Below are 22,015 nucleotides of genomic sequence, written 5' to 3' on the forward strand. Positions count from 1 at the left end.
AGGGCAAGGTCTGTGACATTGAAGACTAGTGATCCAAAATCCTATAAGAGGTCCAGAGACAGCCTATGGAAGGCCTTTGTGAGAGCAGAGAGTGAATTCCATGTAAGATTAGAGACATAATCAGGTGCACAACGCTGTGGCAGGGTTTTCGAGCCATTACTTCCTATAAAGTGAAACCTAACAGTGTAAATGGTAATGATGTTTCACTTGTTGGTCATCTCAGTTCCTTTTATGCAAGCGTTGGAAGGGAGAAAAATACTGCACCTGTGTGAATCCCCATAGCATCCGGTGACTCTGTGATCTCTGTCTCAGAGACCAGTGTTAGAACATCCTTCAAGAGGGTGAACCCCTTACAAGGTGTCAGGCCCCAAAGGTGTACCTGGCAAGATACCGAAAACCTGTACTAACTAACCGGCTGGAGTGTTCAATGACACCTTCACTATCTCACTGCTTTAGTCAGAGATAATCACGAGCTTCAAAAGGGCAGCAATCATACCAGTGCCCTGGAAGAGCAGGATGAGCGGCCTCAGTGGTTATCATCTAGTGGCACTGACATCTGCTGTGATAACGTGCTTTGAGAGGTTGGTTATAGAACCATAGAACCATAGAAACTACAGCACAGAAACAGGCCCTTTGGCCCTTCTTGGCTGTGCCGAACCATTTTCTGCCTAGTCCCACTGACCTGCACACGGACCATATCCCTCCATACACCTCCCATCCATGTATCTGTACAATTTATTCTTAAATGTTAAAAAAGAACCCGCATTTACCACCTAGTCTGGCAGCTCATTCCATACTCCCACCACTCTCTGTGTGAAGAAGCCCCCCCCCAATGTTCCCTTTAAACTTTTCCCCTCTCACCCTTAACCCATGTCCTCTGGTTTTTTTCTCCCCTTGCCTCAGTGGAAAAAGCCTGCTTGCATTCACTCTATCTATACCCATCATAATTTTATATACCTCTATCAAATCTCCCGTCATTCTTCTATGCTCCAGGGAATAAAGTCCTAACCTATTCAACCTTTCTCTGTAACTGAGTTTCTCAAGTCCCAGCAACATCCTTGTAAACCTTCTCTGCACTCTTTCAACCTTATTTATATCTTTCCTGTAATTTGATGACCAAAAGTGAACACAATACTCCAGATTCGGCCTCACCAATGCCTTATACAACCTCATCATAACATTCCAGCTCTCATACTCAATACTTCGATTAATAAAGGCCAATGTATCAAAGGCTCTCTTTACAACCCTATCTACCTGTGACGACACTTTTAGGGAATTTTGTATCTGTATTCCCAGATCCCTCTGTTCCACTGCACACCTCAGTGCCTTACCATTAACCCTGTATGTTCTACGTTGGTTTGTCCTTCCAACGTGCAATACCTCACACTTGTCAGTATTAAACTCCATCTGCCATTTTTCAGCCCATTTTTACAGATGGTCCAAATCCCTCTGCAGGCTCTGAAAACCTTCCTCACTGTCTACTACACCTCCAATCTTTGTATCATCAGCAAACTTGCTGATCCAATTTACCACATTATCATCCAGATCATTGATATAGATGACAACTAACAATGGACCCAGCACTGATCCTTGTGGCACACCACTAGTCACAGGCCTCCACTCAGAGAAGCAATTCTCTACCACCACTCTCTGGCTTCTTCCATCGAGCCAATGTCTAATCCAATTTACCACCTCTCCATGTATACCTAGCGACTGAATTTTCCTAACTAACCCCCCATGCGGGACCTTGTCAAAGGCCTTACTGAAGTCCATGTAGACAATATCCACTGCCTTCCCTTCATCCACTTTCCTGGTAACCTCCTCGAAAAACTCCAACAGATTGGTCAAACATGACCTACCACGCACAAAGCCATGTTGACTCTCCCTAATAAGCCCCTGCCTATCCAAATGCTTGTAGATTCTGTCTCTTAGTACTCCCTCCAATAACTTACCTAATACTGACGTTAAACTCACCGGCCTATAATTTCCCGGATTACTTTTCGATCCTTTTTTAAACAACGGAACAACATGAGCCACTCTCCAATCCTCCGGCACTTCACCCGTAGACAGCAACATTTTAAATATCTCTGCTAGGGCCCCCGCAATTTCAACACTAGTCTCCTTCAAGGTCCGAGGGAACACCCTGTCAGGTCCCGGGGATTTATCCACTTTAATTTTCCTCAAGACAGCAAACACCTCCTCCTTTTCAATCTGTACAGTTTCCATGGTCTCACTACTTGATTCCCTCAATTCCATAGATTTCATGCCAGCTTCCTTAGTAAATACAGACGCAAAAAACCTATTTAAGATCTCCCCCATTTCCTTTGGTTCCGCACAAAGCCGACCACTCTGATCTTCAAGAGGACCAATTTTATCCTTTACAATCCTTTTGCTCTTAATATACTTGTAAAAGCTCTTTGGATTATCCTTCACTTTGACAGCCAAGGCAACCCCATGTCTTCTTTTAGCCCTCCGGATTTCTTTCTTAAGTATTATCTTGCACTTCTTATACTCTTCAAGCACCTGATTTACCCCTTGTTTCCTGTACATTTCATACAACTCCCTCTTCTTCTTTATCAGAGTTGCAATATCCCTTGAGAACCAAGGTTCCTTATTCCTATTCAATTTGCCTTTAATCCTGACAGGAACATACAAAGTCTGCACTCTCAAAATTTCCCCTTTGAAGGCTTCCCACCTACCAATCACATCTTTGCCAGAGAACAACCTGTCCCAATCCACGCTTTTTAGATCCTTTCTCATTTCTTCAAATTTGGCCTTCTTCCAGTTCAGAACCTCAACCTTAGGACCAGATCTATCCTTGTCCATGATCAAATTGAAACTAATGGTGTTATGATCACTGGAACCAAAGTGCTCCCCTACACAGACTTCTGTCACTTGCCCTAATTCGTTACCTAACAGGAGATCCAATATTGCATCCCCTCCAGTTGGTCCCTCTATATATTGATTTAGAAAACTTTCCTGAACACATTTTACAAACTCTAAACCATCTAGACCCCTAACAGTATGGGAGTCCCAATCAATGTATGGAAAATTAAAATCCCCTACCACCACAACTTTATGTTTCCTGCAGTTGCCTGCTATCTCTCTCTGCAGATTTGCTCTTCCAAGTCTCGTTGACTATTGGGTGGTCTGTAATACAATCCCACTAATGTGGCCATACCTTTCCTGTTTCTCAGCTCCACCCATAAGGACTCAGTAGACAAGCCCTCTAATCTGTCCTGCCTGAGCACTGCTGTAATATTTTCCCTAACAAGCAATGCTACTCCCCCACCTTTCATTCCTCTGCCTCGATCACATCTGAAGCATTGGAACCCTGGAATATTAAGCTGCCAGTCCTGCCCCTCCTGTAGCCAAGTTTCACTAATTGCTGCAACATCGTAATTCCACGTGTCAATCCACGCCCTCAACTCATCCGCCTTCCCCGCAATACTCCTAGCATTGAAATATATACACCTCAGAAGATTTTTACCACCACTCACAACCTTTCTATCAGCGGATATGATTATGGCAAGGTCACGGACTCACTGCAATCTCATTGACTCTCCACGCTGTTTTGGAACACCTAGACAACAGCAGTACATATTTCAGACTGCTAAATGGCCCCTTGTCAGCCCGATACGTTGGTCTGCCAACACATCGATATGTCCATCAGGGAATATTGCCATCCAGGTCATTCCAGGTTGCAGGAGTATATGCTGAGGGACACATTAAGGCTTGGTGGGGAAGGATCCCAGAATAGTGTTCTTCCTGTACTGGACAGGATAGGGCTGGGTTAGGTGAGGAAGTCCCTGAATTATTGTGGAAGTATAACACCGGGCACCTCAGGAAGATGGGGCCTGTCAGCTGTGGTTGGCAGCTCACCTCAGAGAGGGAAAACTCTGATCTCAAACTTCTGCTGTCTTGCGGCCATACTTTCTCATGGGAAGGCTTCAGGAGTAAACCTGAGGGAAAAGTACAGAGCTGGAGTCCCTAAGGCAGTCTCACATTGAGTTCAATGCTGACTGGCAACTCCTGCGACACTGCTGGTACCAAACTGTATCAGTCCCTGCCATTCCTTTGGGTTCATCAGATGTGTGGAGAGGGGGAGCTTGCTACATGGGCGACAGCTTGCTCTCCATATCGTACTGCCCTGGTTTGCGTATCTAGACAGCTAGGATACAACAGCCACGGTCAACTCTGACTGACAGAGTCCTCAACTCAAAGAAATAACACAGAGGGGGCCACATGAATGGTCCCATTGGTTTTAAGAAATGTAGTGAACACTACGTAATGCACTATCTATGATTGGAAGAATGAAAAGGCATTGCACTATTTCTTCTAGTAAATAATTTTTACAATAAATAAAGTTTACTTTGCTTAAAAGAAGTACAACTCAGCATTCAATAACATCATTCCTTCAGTAATAATCACTAAGCTTCTAAACCTGGGCCTCTGTACTTTCATCTGCAATTGGATTCTTAACTTCCTCATTGGAAGACCACAGTTAGTATGGATCAATGATAGTGTTGTATTATGAAAAAATTCACCAGAGAAACACTGAAGCTAGAGGATACAGAAGTGCTTTATTCAACAAAATAAGGCACTATTGCAGGAAGAGGCCTTTTTGACCTAATATTACATGACACGAGATATGCTAAAGATCACAGGTAACAGCAGGACAATTCTATAGTTACAATGTATCTACAATGCTTCCTTTGAATTACATGCAATTTTCACACACCTTCTTCTATACACCCACACTCCAGATGCCCAAATTGAATAGAAACATAGAAAATAGGTGCAGGAGTAGGCCATTCGGCCCTTCGAGCCTGCACCGCCATTCAGTATGATCATGGCTGCTCATCCAACTCAGAACCCTGTACCAGCCTTCCTCCCATACCCCCTGATCCCTTTAGCCACAAGGACCATACCTAACTCCCTCTTAAATATAGCCAATGAACTGGCCTCAACCGTTTCCTGTGGCAGAGAATTCCACAGATTCACCACTCTCTGTGTGAAGAAGTTTTTTCCTAATCTCGGTCCTAAAAGGCTTCCCCTTTATCCTCAAACTGTGACCCCTCGTTCTGGACTTCCCCAACATCGGGAGCCATCTTCCTGCATCTAGCCTGTCCAATCCCTTTAGGATTTTATATGTTCCAATAAGATGCCCCCTCAATCTTCTAAATTCCAACGAGTATAAGCCTAGTCGATCCAGTCTTTCATCATATGAAAGTCCTGCCATCCCAGGAATCAATCTGTTAACAGCATTGTCTGGTTTTCAATCATTTGGTGTCCACAGCCCCAGGAAGCTTTCGTTCAAGGCTACATTTTAAATTTAATCAACAATCAACATTCAGGTCTGAAGATTGGTTGCTGAAGTTAATATTTGCTCCCCTAACTCTAGAATATGCCCTAACAATATTATGCCCTTCTCACTGACAATCAACACAGGCACACCTCAATGATGGGTGCATAGCCCACTGCTCTACTCTCTCTACACTGATGACTGTGTAGCTGAGCAGAGCTCTAATACCATCTATAAACTTGCCAACAACACCACTGTATTTGGCAATACCTTAGGTGGCAACAAGGGGGCGTAGCAGGGTGAGATAGATCAGCTAGTAGAGTGGTGTCACAGCAACAACCTTCAGAAAGGGGAAGTCAGGAAAACATGCTCCAGTTCTCAATGAGGGGTCAGCAGTGGAAGGGCGAGTTCCAGAAGATGTGGTATGTCATCAAAGCCACGTTGCAAACTTCTATAGATATACAGTGGAGAGCATTCTTTTCCCCAGTGCACAGGGTCACAGTAGACTCATCACAGGCATCTGTACCATCAAGGATATTGTCAAGAGTTAATACCTCAGGAAAGCAGCATTCATCATTAGGAACCCTTGCCATCTGGAACATGCCTGCTTCTTGTTACCACCATCGAGGGGAAGGTACAGGGGCCTGAAGACCCACACTCAGTGATTCAGAAATCCATCATCAGATTTCTGAACAGTCTTTATTATCTCATTATTCCTTTCTTTTGCACTATTTATTTGTTTTGTAATTTATAGTAATTTTATATCTTTGCACCGTACTGCTGCTGCAAAACAACAAATTTCACATTATATGAGACGGTGATAATAAACCTGTTTCTGATTCTGAGAAATGTGCAATTAAGTGTACATTCTGGAAATGGAAAATACGTAAGTTTATTTATGTTTTTTTAATGGTAAGGATATTTTATTGATTGTATTTTGTTTTGCATTTGTAGGTATTTTTGCAAAATGTCACTACGTCTATCATGGAAGACATTCAGAGGGGAATAGGTTCATCCGTGACGACCAACTCTGAGAATGCTTATGTTAACCTTTCTGCTTGTGTGGTGTATTTTGGTAATAAAGGCAAAATAAAGGGAAAGCAAAAAAGCACAGAGAATACAACTTCAGCCTGCTAGTGTCTTCTGCTGACTTTGCCATGCCTGTCAAGATCAACAGTTCAGTCTGGTCTGAGCAGACACATAGAAATTGACATGATTGCCTTTAAGCAGGTCCCTTGTAACACCATGACAGACAGCTGCATGCCTGACAGGATGAGCTCCAGTGATAGATTGCTTGGTAGAACTGGGAGGTCAGAGGCCACAGCTGATGTTGAACTGAGCATGCTCATTACATCACCACAAGTTCTTGGAAGTCACATTAAGCCCTTACACCACTCATTAAGAATGACTTGTTGTTGAGTAATGGGGAAATTCTGTTGCATTTTATAGATGACCACGGACAAGATGAAATGAGCAGTCACACTAAACTGTAACTCCCTCTAAGTGACCAACATTATTTCAGGGATTTTATTCTGATTTATGTTTTGCTTGTGGGTCTTATTTTGATATTGGAAAGATTAAATATCAGCCCCATTAGAGGAGCTCTTTTTAACTTTGATCAGTGAAGACTCACAAACAAAATTGACAATTCTGGCAGGCTGGAGAGATTATACTTGTACCTCTGTGTGGTTTTGACTTCTGATGCAATGAATGAATACCCAGTCTATCTTTACCACAGCTTATTTTTCTCTTAAGCAGCAGACCATTCCTGAACCATGCTGAAATGCATTTTCAACACCATATTTGGTGTGTTATGAGACATTTAAATAGAATTTACAATTTATCCTCACTCTGAAAGGTGAAAAAAAAATTTGAGGATTTTTCATTTTCTGTATTCAATGTTATTAAGTTGGGGGGTATCATATATTTTGGTAAGAGGAATTTTCAGGCAAACAAGATAATCCACAGTGTTAATTTGGTATCTGGATTTTCACAGTAGTTATCTATTTAGCACAGTGCTGCTTTGGATACATTTCAGGAATGGACAAATTACTACTTTATATTTAATGGTGACTAAACTCTTCAATCTGTATACTTTCCACACAGCACACCATTGTGGTTTTGTTTAATTTAATGCACTAACTAAATATTTGCTTGCATGTTTTCTCTAAATAGTTTTCCTGTTCTCTTGTGTTTGGTACTGAAGATGTTCCAAATATCATGTTTACAACTTAAGGTAGATTCATTGAGCACTGATGATCAAAATTTACTGTAAAGCAGATAACAAGTCCAAACAATATGAAATTATTGCAAGTATATTTACATGTGCTAAGAATATTATGTTACATTGTTTTGATTTAAAAACTAACAAAGCAGAATTTATAGCTTAATTAATCTCTTTCTGACAATCCACTGTAATAATTTATGTTCCAACTTTTTGCCAAAATTACACATATCAGTTTGTTACTGAGTTCAAATCATTGTTTCATTGCACCAAATAAAAGCATTCACCAAAAATGTGGGATTCTTTTTTTTTGCTCTGACCAAGATATTTGCATTGGCCCAAGTTTTTAGAATGGTGGGCCAGCGTTGGTGTTAGTGAAAGATTTCAGACACAGGGCCTGCAAGAAAATGAATCCAGGGTAGTATATGGTGACATATATGTACTTTGATAATAAATTTACTTTGAACCTTGAACTTTGCAGCCATTTCCTCACAATCTCTCAGATTGCTGAATCTTTTAATTTGCAGTTTTCAATTTATTTTAGTGATGTAAAAATGAAAAGATAGCACATTGTCTCATTTTCAACTGCATCACTTATTTTTAAAGGTTTACTTTTAATTTTCAGTTCAGATCTGTCACATTGAACCAATTTTGGCCTCGTGTCTGAGGAAAGATGTGCTGTCCCTGGAGGTTCACAAGAATGATCCCGGGATGAAATGAGGAGTGTTTGAAGTCTCTGGGCCTGTACTTGATGGAGTGCAGGAGGATGGGGGAGGGGCAAATTTCATTGAAACCCAGCAGACACTGAAAATGGAGAGAGTACCTTCCATTAGTGGGAGTGTTAGGCTACTAAAAATAAATGGATATACCTTTATAATTGATATGAGGAGAAATTTCTTCAGCCAGAAAGTGGTGAATCTGTGAAATTCATTGGCACAGAGGGCTGTGGAGGCGAAGTCATTGGGAATATCTAAGGCAGAGATTGAAAGATTCTTGATTGGTAAAGGGGTTTAGGATTATGAAGAAAAGGTGGGAGAATGGGGTTAAAAACTAAACAGCCATGATTGAATGGCAGACAGATTTGATGGACTGAATGGCCTAATTCTGCTTCTATGTCTTATAGTCTTATGGTATAATTGTGGGAGTTTGACTACCCTTTCAACTATTCCCTTATACTTGCATTTTAATATGTTTTATCGGCATGCGTTCAGTCCCTTTGGCATAGTATTACATGGGACAACATAGAGAAAGGAATTATTCCATGAATATTGTTGAGCTTTTATAGAGTTGTTATTATGGAAAACGGGCCGACTGGTGGCATAGTGGCATCAGCGCCAGACGTCGGAGCAAGGACTCCTGAGTTCGAACCCTGCCGGTTCCCCAGGCACGCTTTCCATCCATGCTAAATTGAGCGTTGAGCTAGCAACTCGACCTCCTAAAAAAGAAACTTCCTGCTGCAGAAACATCAACAGCAAAAAGTTGATGGCCTATGCTTTCTCATGAGTTTAAAAGACAATTTCCTTTCCTTATTATGGAAAACATGGCATCCAAATTGCACGCATCCAGTTCTGACATGACCAGGTAATGGCCATACAGTATATTTTTCTTTTTTAAGACAGTAATTGGCCAAGATTCCCTGCCTGTCCTTTGAAATATGTTGTTGGGATCTTTAATGTCCATTTTGTTTGGAGGCTAGTACCTTGGACTCTGCAGCTCCCGTTTGATACTACATGAGGTGGTAACCGAAAAATCTGCCTGTCAAACCCAAGCTGACTTACACTTGGCCCAGAAAATACTGACACCATTCTCCTCAACAGAGGAATGGTTGTGTGAACCTATTGAACTGAATTGACTTTATTTCCTACGTCCTTCACATACCTGAGCAGTAAAAATCTTTACATTATGTCTCCGTTTAAATGTGCAATGTGCAATCATAGTAAGTTATAATAAATAGAACAGTCAATGTAACATAGAAATACACTCAAATCAGTGTGAGTTAATCGATCTGATGGCCTGGTGGAACAAGCTGTCCTGAAGCCTGTTAGTCCTGACTTTTTTGCTGCAATACCATTTCCTGGATGGTCACAGCTGGGGTTGGGGTGACTCAGGTCCCCAATGATCCTTTGGGTCCTTTTTATACACTTGTCTTTATAAATGTCCTGGACCATGGGAAGTTAACCTAAGGTAAGCAGGTTCCTATTCAGATTCAATTACTTGTCACAAGTACATTGAAACACACATTGAAATGTGTCATTTGCTGTAACAACCCACACAATATAAGGATGTGTTGGTGGCAACCCGCAAGTTTCACCACACATTGCAAAGCCAATATAACATTCCTACAATCTTCTGCAGCCAACTGATGTTCAGCATTTGGGAACTTTTTAAATAATTTGGTTTTACTTGTGCTTTCATAGACACTTTGTAAATCTATTTTAATTGAATTTTGAAATGTTTATCTTTTAATAGTTTGATTTATTTTAAATCACTTTTGAAAGTGCTTTCTGCATTTTATTGGTTAGGTCCATTTCTGATCGGTGTACTGTTCCACCCATTACAAAGGGCAATTTGATGAAGATCTGGGTGGCTTGGTTAAAGAACTTGCAGCTGGGAATCCACACAAGGTAAGAGCAAGTTTGAAGGCTAGGTGACCAGTGAACTCAGACAGCACAATGGTTGCCAGGAACTTTAGCTCCAATGGCCAAAACGCAGTTATAGAGGGATGAGGTCTTCACTCAATCTCAAGAGAGAGAGAACATTCCCAAAACATAAATATTGAAACTGAGACATTGATATTTGAATTGTATGCATCAATCTTTGGATTTGAAACTGACCTCTGCACAAAAACATTTTGTGGATCAACTTTGGCTGCACAATTGGGATGGCATGGTTAAATGGTTCCATTTAATATCAGAGAATGTATACGGTATACAACCTGAAATTCTTACTCTTTGCAGACGTCCACAAAACAGAAGAAAACCCCAAAGAATGAAGGGCAGAAAAACGTCAGAACCCCAAATGCTCACCACCACTCTCCCAAGCAGTAGCAAAGCATCAATCATTCCCCCCCAAGCGTTCCAGCACAAAGCATCAGTGCCCACCATCCACCAAGCAAACAATAGCCCCAAAGAGACCAAGATCTAGTTCCATCTAAAACTACAGTTCATAACCTAGCACTTTGACATGCCTCAGGCTCTCTCTTTGGTAGCATCACTGTTAGTATAACGCTATTACAGCGCCAGAGACCCGGGTTCAGTACCTCATTGTCTGTGAGGAGTTTTCTCTCCATAACTGTGTTGATTTCCTCCAGGTGCTCTGGTTTCCTCCCACATTCCTAAGAGGCACAGTTTAATAGGTTAATTGCTCACATGGGTGTAACTGGTCAGCACGGGCTTATTGGGTTGGAAAGGCCCATTACTGTACTGTATTTATTAAATAAATGAAACCTGTTTATGATTATCAGCTGTCCAACATGTAAAGTTAACAAAAGTAATGTTGCTTCAGGAAATGAAAAGGCATTGGTCAAGCACTAGTGGCTTGTTCCTACCCTGTTGATAAGTTTGATAATAACAGATAATGCAAAGGAACAAATTTTCTCCTACGATTTATTTTCTGTGCTCTTGCCAAGCACAGAAGTCACTGGTGCCAATATCACTCTAGAAAGTTGGGTCCAATGTGTCATCTAAGGATCAGATTTTGCTGTGCACACTGATTACTTATTCATGTTCAATTCATTTCATAAAGGACTTCCTTACAACAAAATCATTGTTTCTTGAAAGCATTGAGAAATATCCAAACAAAAGTGAAGAATGCTTCCATTTATTCTAAATCCTTTAATTATGTAGTATGCCAGATCTAATGTTAGCTTAAGGCAACACACTTGAAGAACAGTGTGCCATTGAATGTTGTATGTCTGCTGAACAAAATAGAACAGGAAATACACAATTAAGTGCTCCTTTCATTTGAGTTTGAGTCTCTTAAACTACGCAATAGAGATATTTACACTCACTCCCAACTATGGCAAAAGGTCTCTGAGTCATTCATATCACATTGAATAAGAGCAGGAGGAGGCCAGTGAGCCTTTACATCCTGTTCTCCTCATTCAGAAATCCACATTCCTCCCTCCGGTTCCCTTCCTCACTTACTTCCCTTTGTTCCATGGTACACTGTCTTCTTCTATCAGATTTCAACTTTTTCAGCCCATTGTCCCTTCCACCTATCATCTCCCAGCATCCTTCAGCATTTTGTGTGTTGCTCTCACTCTGTGAGGTAATTTTTCATCTGAATACAGCTTATACTCTGTGTTCCCATTAACACATGGTAACATATCACCCTCTTACTAATTCTCTCTCTCTCTCTCTCATTTTATATATCTACACATATTCAAAGATTTTTCTTCAGTCAGAAGGTGAAACTGTTCCAAATACTGGCAGTTCTCCGAGGGAAAAAATTACCTCACCTCTACCCTATTTTTAAACACTATTAAATCCTCCCATGAGGAACCATCCTTCCCTCATCCGGCCTGTCAATGCTCTGAAGGATTTTTCATACTTCTCTCAAATCCACCCTTATTCTCCTGACCTGCAAAGGAAGCCTAACCTACCCAACTTTTTCTCAAGAGACAACCAACTCATTCCAGGTATTAGTCCAGCAAACCTTCTCTGAATTTCCATCATACTAACATTCTGAAATGGGAACAATACTGTACGCTGTACTCCAGATTTAGTCTAATCGATGTCCCAAGTAACTGAAGCATAACCTTACCTTCCAAATCAAATCCTCTATCAAAAAATGATAACATGCTGTTAGCATGACTAACTGTTTTTTATAACTGCATACCAACTTTTAGTGAACTGTGCACTAGGACACAGAGATCTCTCTGAGATGCAGAGCACTGTAACAACATAATACAGAATATGCTTTCTTATTTTTCCTATTAAAATAGACATTTGCACATATCTCTACTTCATACTCCATTTGCCAGGTTTTTTGCTTACTGGTCTAGTCTCTCTACATCCTTTTGTATTCTCCTTGAATCACTTTACAACTTAAATTTCATTCCCAGAGGGCAGACTGCAGGTGATTCAAGTCCAAGTTTAGTTGTCATTCAACTATATAGATGTACATAGCTAAATGAAACAGTGGTCCTCTGTGGGCACGTAGCCAAGAGGTTAAGGTATTCGACTAGTGATCTGAAGGTTGTGAGATCGAGCCCCAGGCGAGGCAGCGTGTTGTGTCCTTGAGCAAGACACTTAATCACACAGTGCTCTGCGATGACACCGGTGCCAAGCTGTGTGGGTCTGAGTGCCCTTCCCTTGGATAATATCAGTGTCGTGGAGAGGGGAGACTTGCAGCATGGGCAACTGCTGGTCTTCCATACAACCTTGCCCAGGCCTGCGCCCTGGAGATTCATGGTCTCACAAGACTAACGGATGCCTTGACTTGGTCCTCTATGACCAGGGCACAAACACAGTACAGTATACAAGCATGATCCCACACCACAAGATTCAGGAACATTTATTACCCTACAACCATCAGACTCCTGAACCAACGTTGGTAACTTCACTGACTTCAATGCTGACCTAACTCCACCACCAACAGGCCAGGCAGCATCTGTAGGAAGAGGTGCAGTCGACGTTTCAGGCCGAGACCCTTCGCTTGGGCTTACGTTAGTGCTGACGAAGGGTCTCGGCCTGAAATGTCGACTGCACCTCTTCCTACAGATGCTGCCTGGCCTGCTGCGTTCACCAGCAACTTTGATGTGTGTTGCTTGAATTTCCAGCATCTGCAGAATTCCTGTTGTCCACCACCAATAGTTTCAATTTCAAGGAGTCTACAACTTACTATTATTTATTTATTTATTATTTACACAATTCGTCTTCTTTTGCACATTGGTTGTTTGTCAGCCTTTGATATTTATAGTTTTTCATAAATTCTATTGTATTTCTTTATTTTCCTGTAAATACCTGCAAGAAAACAAATCTCACTTTAGTATGCAGTCACATATATGTACTTTGATAATAAATTTACTTTGATCTTTGATTCTGGAATAAAATTGCCAATCACTGGAAGCAGGTGAAACAACAACTTTGGAGGAAAAAAGGTGTATGCCAACATTTTGGGTCAAGACCCTGCCCTGGGATAGAGAAGGAAGAGGAAAGATTACCTCTTTATAATAGGGGTGGGACAAAGACGAGGAGGTGATAGGTAGAACGGTGGGGATGGGGATGATGGGCAGATGGAATCACATGCAGAAGAGGGAGAGGATGGGAAAGATTAAGGAATAGATGAGTGTGAGTATGGACGTAGGAGAGCACCGTGGGTGTGTGAAATCAGATAATTCAATGTTCATACCATTGGGTTGGAATTTCCTAAATGGGAATATTGTTCTGCCAATTTGCACTTAGCAATGGAGAATGTTCAGGGGCCAAAAGGTCAGTGTGGGAGTGGGAAGGAGAGTTAAAGATAGAGGTGTACAAAATGATAAGAGGCAGAGATCAAGTGGACAGCCAGAGACTTTCTTCCTGAGCTGGAAATGGCTAATTTGTGAGGGCATAACTTTAAGGTATTTGGAGGAAAGTTTGTGGGGGGGATGTCAAAGGTAGGTATTTTACACAGTGGTAGCTGCATGGCACATGCTGCCAGATGTGGTGGTAGAGACAAATACATTAGTGATATTTAAGAGAACGTAGGCACATGGATGAAAGAAGAAAATTAAGAGCTATGTGAGAGAGGGAAAGTTTAGATTGATTTTAGAATTGGTTAAATGGTGAGCGCAACAGTGTGAGCTGAAAGTCATGTACTGGCTCAGTGTTCTATTGTATGCTTTATGACACGCAGCACATCGTTTAAGATGGCCGGTGTGGTCAGAGTGCAGGTGTTCTGCAAAGTGGTCCCCTCGTCTATATTTGTATTCACCATTGTGGAGAAGGCTGCATAGTGAACACTGTGCAGTAAACCTGATTGGAAGAGGTGCAGGTGAATCTCGGCCTCACCTGGAATGGCTGCTTAGGTCCCAGATTGTGGGGAGGAATGAGGTGAAAGGGCAAGTGCTCCTCCTCCTTCAGCTGCAGGGGAAAGTGTAGGAGAGAGGGTGGGTGGACCAGGGAATCACAGAGAGGGTAGTCTCTGCAGAAAGGGAGGTGTCTGTTTGACAGAAGACAATCCATTTATGCCCATTAGCCATTCAATCCTCTGTCCATATAAATATATTCTTCACTGCACCAGAAGATTCTATTTTCCACAAGAACCTTTGATGTGGGACTTATTAAGAGCATATGTTATATCACCTTTACACCTTACTATTCTGACATCAGGGAATCCACAATTTCACAGTTGCTCCACCAATATCTCATCCTGTCTAAATGAAGGGTCTCAACCCAAAATATCTGTCCTCCGCAAATGCTGCCTGATTTACTGAGTTCCTCCAGCAGATTTCAGCACTTGCAATCTGCTGTGTCTACATCTGATTTGTTGATTTTCTGCATTTGCTGAAGTCATTTAATTTAATAGATCACTATTTGATCTAGGATTCTATGATCCACTGTTCAAATTTCAAGTTCAAAGTTCATTTATTATATATAAATCGGGGCCCGGAGCAAGTGGCAGGATGGCATGGTCCAGGCCTGGAGCCTTTCACAGCAGCGGTACCTGGGTCCTAGTGTGAGGTACAATACGCTGTTTAGACAACTTAAACGCCAATTTCACTCACTTCCTGTGATCTTCACTCTTCTCTCCAGGGCACAGCCTTTCGCTGTTCCATTGCTTGGTCAATTTAAACGCAAGCCTAGATGGACTGAAAAGACACGGTGTCGGCATCCAAGGTGAGAGCTGATTTCACTCGTTCTCCATGGTGCTGAGGCTATGAAGACAGCCCTGGCTGCTATGCTCTGTGCCCGCTAATCTGATGAATTGAAAAATTAGACTTTGGGCTAGGGTTGCCAACTGTCCAGTCTTAGCCGGGACATCCCGTATATTGGGGTAAATTGGTTTGTCCCATACGGGACTGCCCTTGTTCCGTATTTCCCCCGCTAAGGTACAGCGTTCCTATGAAACCTTTCGTGCTGAAATGGCGTAAAGCGAAGAAGCAATTACCATTAATTTATATGGGAAAAATTTTTGAGCATTTCCACACCCAAAAATAACCTATCAAATCATACCAAATAACACATAAAACCTAAAATAACACTAACATATAGTAAAAGCAGGAATGATATGATAAATTCACAGCCTATATAAAGTAGAAATAATGTATGGATAGTGTAGTTTCACTGAACAGAATCACCAAAACTGATTTGTAGAAAAAAATCGGCACGTACACACATGCGCACTTCATGTATGCGCACTGCACACATGCACACACAGGTGCCCGCGCAAGACTTCATGGTCATGGTAGTCTTTCTCGGGGTAAACCCAAGTGTCTCATCTTTGACTGCTACTTTTGTCCCTTATTTGGGAGTGAGAAAGTTGGCAACCCTACTTTGGGCCTACTCCAAGTTGCTCCAAGTTTTGGATCTGAGGACTCAGTTTTGGTTGGGAATGTTGTTATTTGCTTCAATTGTTTGCATGATTTGTATTTTTTTCTTCTCTTGAGCATTAAGTGTTGGTCTTCTATTTTTATTTTTTTCTCTTTTTCTTTAATTGGGTTAATTTGGGTTTCTAGCTTTGTGGCTACCTGTGAGCAAGCAAATCTCAAGGTTGTATAATTTATACGTTCTTTGATAATAAATGTACTTGAATCTTGAATTATATAACCTTGAGATTGGTCTGCTTACAGGCAGCCACAAAATAATAAACCAGAAAGAACCCATTTTAAAAAAAGACCAACACACAATGCACAGAGAGAGAAAAAAACAAATCACGCAAACAACAAAAACAAGCAACGACAGTCAGAGCAAAAGCGAGTCCATGGATCTGAACCCGGAGCAGCCAGAGCAGGCCAAGAGCCTCAGCCTCGGTTCATCAGACAGCGGGGCAAATTGTCGCTAAGCTCTCCGACAGGGCACAACCTCGGCCTTACTGTTTAGACTGGTGCAAATGATCCAGAGGCAAGGTTCAGACCAGCCTGAACCTTGCCTCTGGTCCCGACACCCTGGCCCAGCATTTAAATTGTCCAAACACCTGGTCATACCCCACACTAGTATAAGATTTTAAGCAGAATCAAATGTCTAATACCAGACGGCATGCATTGAAGGTGAGAGGGCATAGGTACAAAAAGGATGTGAGGGGTAATTTTTTACTCAGTGGTGGGTGCCTGGAATGCGCTGCTTGGTATGGTGGTAGAGGCAAGTATACTGGAGACTTTTAACAGATGTTTAGATAGGCACATGAATATGAGGAAGGTAGAGGGATATGGACACCTTGTAGGTAGGAGAGATTAGTTTTTCGGGGGGGGGTGTTTGATTTACTTTTTAGCTGGTTCGGTACATTGTGGACTGAAGAACTTTTTCCTGTGCTGTTCTGTTCTATGTTCTAAACCCAGAAAATCAGATGAAAAAAAAACAGAAGAAAAATATGAAATCAATGATACAATGTGTTTTTTTAAAAGTATAAACATTGGACTTGGCTATAAATTCCTTTTCAATGCTGCTGAAAACTCTGAGGAAAAGTTAGGCATTTCATTTTCATCTCCCCAAGCTCATTATTGCTCATGTGGATGCTAATTTGGCCAAATATTTCCACTGCTACCGGGATCAGAATGACCTTCTGCAACTTTTAGTTCGTAATTCTCGGTACGGGGAATATTCCAGTGAAATGGAAGGGAGCATTAAGGAACTCATGTGCATTTGAGATGCACTCATCAGTCCTAGAAAGCAGCGCATCACAAAGGTCAAAAATAGCCTGGCACGAAATATTTTGTAGCTCTGTTTCCTAGGAGAAAAACTGCACATTTTGACATGGCTTTTTTAAAAAAAAAACTTGGTCATTACTGCATTCATTTCCAAATGACCGTGTTCATTTGTCCACAATTTGATATGTTTGGAGGATACTTGCAATGACAGTTGGAAGAGGGAGCCATAAGAACTTTTTCTCCCCCACCCCCTTTACAAAATGTCATCTTTTCCATGGCTGGGATATAGAAGCATCCTAATGAAAAGAGCAGACGTTTAAAAGTTTCTGACAGATGTCAAGGAGGCTGCCATTGAGCCAGTGCTCCTGATGTGGCTCAAGATGACAGCATCAGAGGCTTGAGAACTGGCTGCAGGACATTCCGAGTTTGGTGTGTGTCGCATTCGATCCTCGTTCACTGGATGTAAGAAGGAGGGAGGAAGGTGGTGGGAGGGTTGGTGGGGGGGGGTGGCTGGCTTAGTGGGGGAAGGTACCTTTATTTTCCATCATCCTCCGGGCTGTGGACTTCAGCACAGAGTGACAGATATGAACGGGTAGAAAAATCCGTTGAAAGCAATAAGCGAACCAGGCTCTGACATTCAGATTGATAGCACAAGGCGTCTGAGTATTTGGATCAAGTGAGATGTTCTCACTAATCACCATGTGAGCAGAGTTAGCTGCATTCTGTACCTGTAGATATCAGCTAAGGCTGGCTCAGGATGAACTCACTCGAAGGAAAGAAAAAGCACCTATTTCTGGAAAGGTTTCAGATGAGCAGTATTTGTCATTGAGGGGGAGATGAATGTAATTAGCTTGTCAGTCTAGTTTGGGCTGAGTTGGCTTGCAGTGGTAAGAAAGATGGACTGACTGCCAGAAGAGCTGACAGCCAGTCGATAATGCAGCAATTAATGTCATAAATAATTCTGGAACCAATTATATCAAAATGGACTCCATGCTTTGAAAAGGAGCAGTATTCCCTTATCATTTCTCCTAACAGCAGGAACAGCTTTCATATTTCTCTGTAATTACTACTTATTCTCCACCACAATACAATAGTTCTGTTCTTAGTACATTTGGACTATTTTTCCCTCACAAATACATTTAAAAAAATAAAATGATAAAATACAGTACAGCACAATTCAGTGTAATGAAATCAGTTAACTCCAATAGAGAAATAATTGAAAGAGGGTGGGGGGGAGTGAAAAAACTTTTATAAAATACTGTTTGGCTTAAGCTTAGATAGGGACAAAAAAAATCACTTAACAATGACATTTGGGAATGAAGACATTTATAAAGAAATGGATTTGTCTTGATATTTTAGAGGTTGCTGCCGCATCACTAACACCACAGCTATTGATTTTTTTCCCTTCTCATTGTCGGAATCTGAACACTAGATACGACAATTCCCTGTACACCAGAGCACAGTGGCAGGAGGTGACCGAAGGATCTGTCCCTTCTCCCTTAAAGGCTACCTATGATTATTCTAGTCCTTTGGTATTGACAGCTCACAATGCTGAAGGTCATTGGAGGAGACTCGGACTATCTGTGTCACATGATTTCTGTTCTTGTTGTTGTCACACAGCATTAATCTTCCAGACTGCATGTTGCAGTGTCAGTAATATGGAAGAAAATATTGGTTAAATACAGCTAGTGTATTTATAAGCTGTTGAAGGTCAAATCTGATATAATATACTGTGCAAGTAGTCATGACTCAAGGTCACTGCAGTTTCCTGTTCATAATGTATGAATATTGAAAGTCTCACAGACTCCAATCAACCGACCTAAACCTTGGAACAAAAATTTTACTAAGTAAATCAGTACATGTTCTGGCACTTCTATTAACCTCTAATACACTGCTGACAGTAAATGAGTAATGATAAATAATATGACGTGGTTGCAAATCACTTTTAGTACCATGGGCGAAAGAACTGTGCTGGCATGCAAGCATCTGTTAGCACTTAAGCCTGATTTTTTTTTACTGGTAAAATTAAACTATATTTTGAGTAAGAAATGGCTAATAACAAATGAAAAGAAAGCTTAATAAATTAGCTTTGTCCTCTGGAGAGCTACAGTTATGAATTTGTTTCAGATTATTTAGAAACCAGCTCCTTGAATAAAGGAGCCAGGTCCTACATGGGCACCATTTCAACATTCATCATTGGAACTCAGAAATAAGTTCTATTTCCTGCCATGAAGACATAGCGCAACGGGAACATATCTTTGAAAAATCAGGGTAAAGGCATATTTTTACAGCAGCTTTCATAGCTTGGGGATATATGAAAGTGCTTTGCAACTAGTGAAATCCTTTCTGAAATGCAATCAGATTTGTAGTGTGGGAAACTGAGAGGCATTGGAACCAATTTGTGCACAGCGAGCTCGTGCAAACAGTAATGTAAGTTAGTTACTGCCTGTTACGCCGCTGGCGTTTATGGCTGCAATGAAGTTCTTCCATAAAGAGTTATGTAACAACAGCCATAAAAAATGAGAATAAACTGTACATTAAATCCAGCATGCTTTCACCTTAATCTGATTTTATTCATCTATTTTATTGCTTTTTATTCAACAATTATATACTCTTCTCCTAGGTCTACAACCTTGATTGTGTCTTCGCAGTAAAAAGCAGAGGTGATCAACTCATCCATTCAGTCTCTGCTGCCAGTCAACATGATTGTGTCAAGTATACAGCACAATGGCCATTTTATTAGGTACACCTGCACATCTGCTCATTAATGCAATTATCTAATCAGTCAATTACGTGGCAGCAACTCAATGCATAAAAGCGTGCGGACATGGTCAAGGGGTTCCACTGTTGTTCAGGCCAAACATCAGAATGGGGAAAAACCTTGAACAAGGTGACTTTCGCTGTGGTATGATTGTTGGCACCAGACAGGGTGGTTGGAGTATCTCAGACACTGTTGATCTCCTGGGATTTTCACACACAGCAGTTTCTAGAGTTTACAGAGAATGGTGTGAGAAACAAAGAAAAGTCCAGTGAGCTGCAGTTTTGCGGGCGAAAATGACTTATTAATGAGAGCGGTCAGAGGAGAATGACTAGACTGGTTTAAGCTGACAGGAAGGTGACAGTAACTCAAGTACCACGTGTTACAACAGTGGTGTGCAGAAGACCATCTCTGAATATAAAACACGTAGAATCTTGAAGTGGTTGGACTACAGGTGCGCAAGACTACACTGGGTTTGACTTATGTACCTCATAAATTGCATCTGAGTGTAATTGTAATCTTTACTGCTGGATTCCCACTATTCCTGGTAACCATTCTCTCCCTTGCTTCTTCAGAACCTATTCACCTCTGACTCAAAATTATTCCAAGATTCTGCTGCCATACGATATGAGAGAGTGACACTTCCAAAGACTTACAACCCTCGTTGACAAGATTTGTCAGTATTTCCAGCTTCTTGAGTACCCGAAGACAAAAGAGTCTGTGGAAGCAAATGCAACCAGGGCAAGTTGTGAAATTGCACATGCAATTCCAGCATTTATTTCAAGAGGGTGATAATTTAAAAGCAAGGAATTAAGGTGAGACTTTATAAGGCTATGGTCAGACCACTTTTGGAATATTGCGAGCAGAGAAGGAGGTTCTCAGGAATTGCCCCAGAAGTGAAAGGAGTTAACATACGACGAGGGTTCGATAACTCTGGCCTGTACTTGCTGGAACTTAAAAGAATGAAGGGGAATCTCACTGATATCTATTGAACATTGAAAGACTGGATAGAGTGGACATTGAGTGGATGATTCTAATAGTGGGGGAATCTAGACCAGAGGGCTCGTCCTCAGAGTAGAAAGGTGTAGAACAGAGATGAGGAGGAATTTATTTAACCAGGGGGTGGTGAATCTGTGGAATTCATTGCCACGCATGGCTGTGGAGGCCAAGTCACTGAATGTCTTTAAAGCAGTGGTTGATAGACTCTTGATTAATAAGAGTGTCAAAGGTTACAGGGAGAAGGTAGGAGAATGGGATTAAGAGGATAATAAGTTGACCACAATTGAATGGCAGAGAAGATTCGATGGGCCGAAAGGCCTAATTCTGCTTCCATGTCTAATTTGTAACTCAGGTCTAGAAAATAACCGTTTAGAGCTGGCAGATTGGCATGGGTCCTTTATTGTCCTTCAAGAAAGGAATCACTGATGTCCAATCAAATGGCTAGCCCTGAAAACACTCAAGATGGTTGGGATGACATCATAAACACTTTTGTACAGCCTATCCTTATTATTGTGTTTCTAATATTTTTCACAGAAAAGCAATCAGATATTCAATTGAGACAACAAGGCGCAGTTGACGAAATCAAAATTATTTCAACTTATTTCTAAATTTCTTGGCTGTCACTTCAAAAGTAGTTTCAGAAGCCTTTGGTGCCCAGCTGCTCATCAGGAAGGGCACAGCACCACAGAACCACCGGCTGGTGAGTGAACACAAGAGATTCTGCAGATGCTCGAAATCTTGAGCAATGCACTCAGAATACTGGAGGGACTCCACCGCTCGGGCAGAATTCATGAAGGAGAACAAACAGTCAACGTTTCAGGCTGAAATCTTTCATCAGAACTGATGAGGGTCTCATCCCGAAATGTTGACTTTTTATTTCCCGCCATAGATGCTGCTTGATCTGCTGAGTTGGTCCAACATTTTGTTTATGTTGCTAGG

At 41.4% G+C, this 22,015-nt stretch overlaps 1 protein-coding gene and 1 long non-coding RNA gene across 2 annotated transcripts in view; both read left to right on the forward strand.

Annotated features, from left to right (window-relative positions):
- The window catches only part of lrmda (leucine rich melanocyte differentiation associated), a 1,122,127-nt gene extending 1,114,318 nt beyond the window's left edge, over nucleotides 1–7,809 (forward strand). Inside the window, exon 7 of the mRNA XM_072282716.1 lies at nucleotides 6,260–7,809. Within this exon, the coding sequence (XP_072138817.1) occupies nucleotides 6,260–6,339 (80 nt within the window). The 3' untranslated portion in view covers nucleotides 6,340–7,809. The remainder of the gene's footprint in view (nucleotides 1–6,259) is intronic.
- A 7,467-nt stretch (nucleotides 7,810–15,276) lies between these two features.
- Nucleotides 15,277–22,015, forward strand: part of LOC140212128 (uncharacterized) — a 30,097-nt gene continuing 23,358 nt past the window's right edge. The window contains exons 1-3 of the long non-coding RNA XR_011889647.1: nucleotides 15,277–15,352; nucleotides 19,943–20,062; nucleotides 20,653–20,892. This is a non-coding gene — a long non-coding RNA (uncharacterized lncRNA). The remainder of the gene's footprint in view (nucleotides 15,353–19,942; nucleotides 20,063–20,652; nucleotides 20,893–22,015) is intronic.

The sequence above is a fragment of the Mobula birostris genome, chromosome 18, assembly GCF_030028105.1.
Source record: "Mobula birostris isolate sMobBir1 chromosome 18, sMobBir1.hap1, whole genome shotgun sequence".
Lineage (NCBI taxonomy): Eukaryota > Metazoa > Chordata > Chondrichthyes > Myliobatiformes > Myliobatidae > Mobula > Mobula birostris.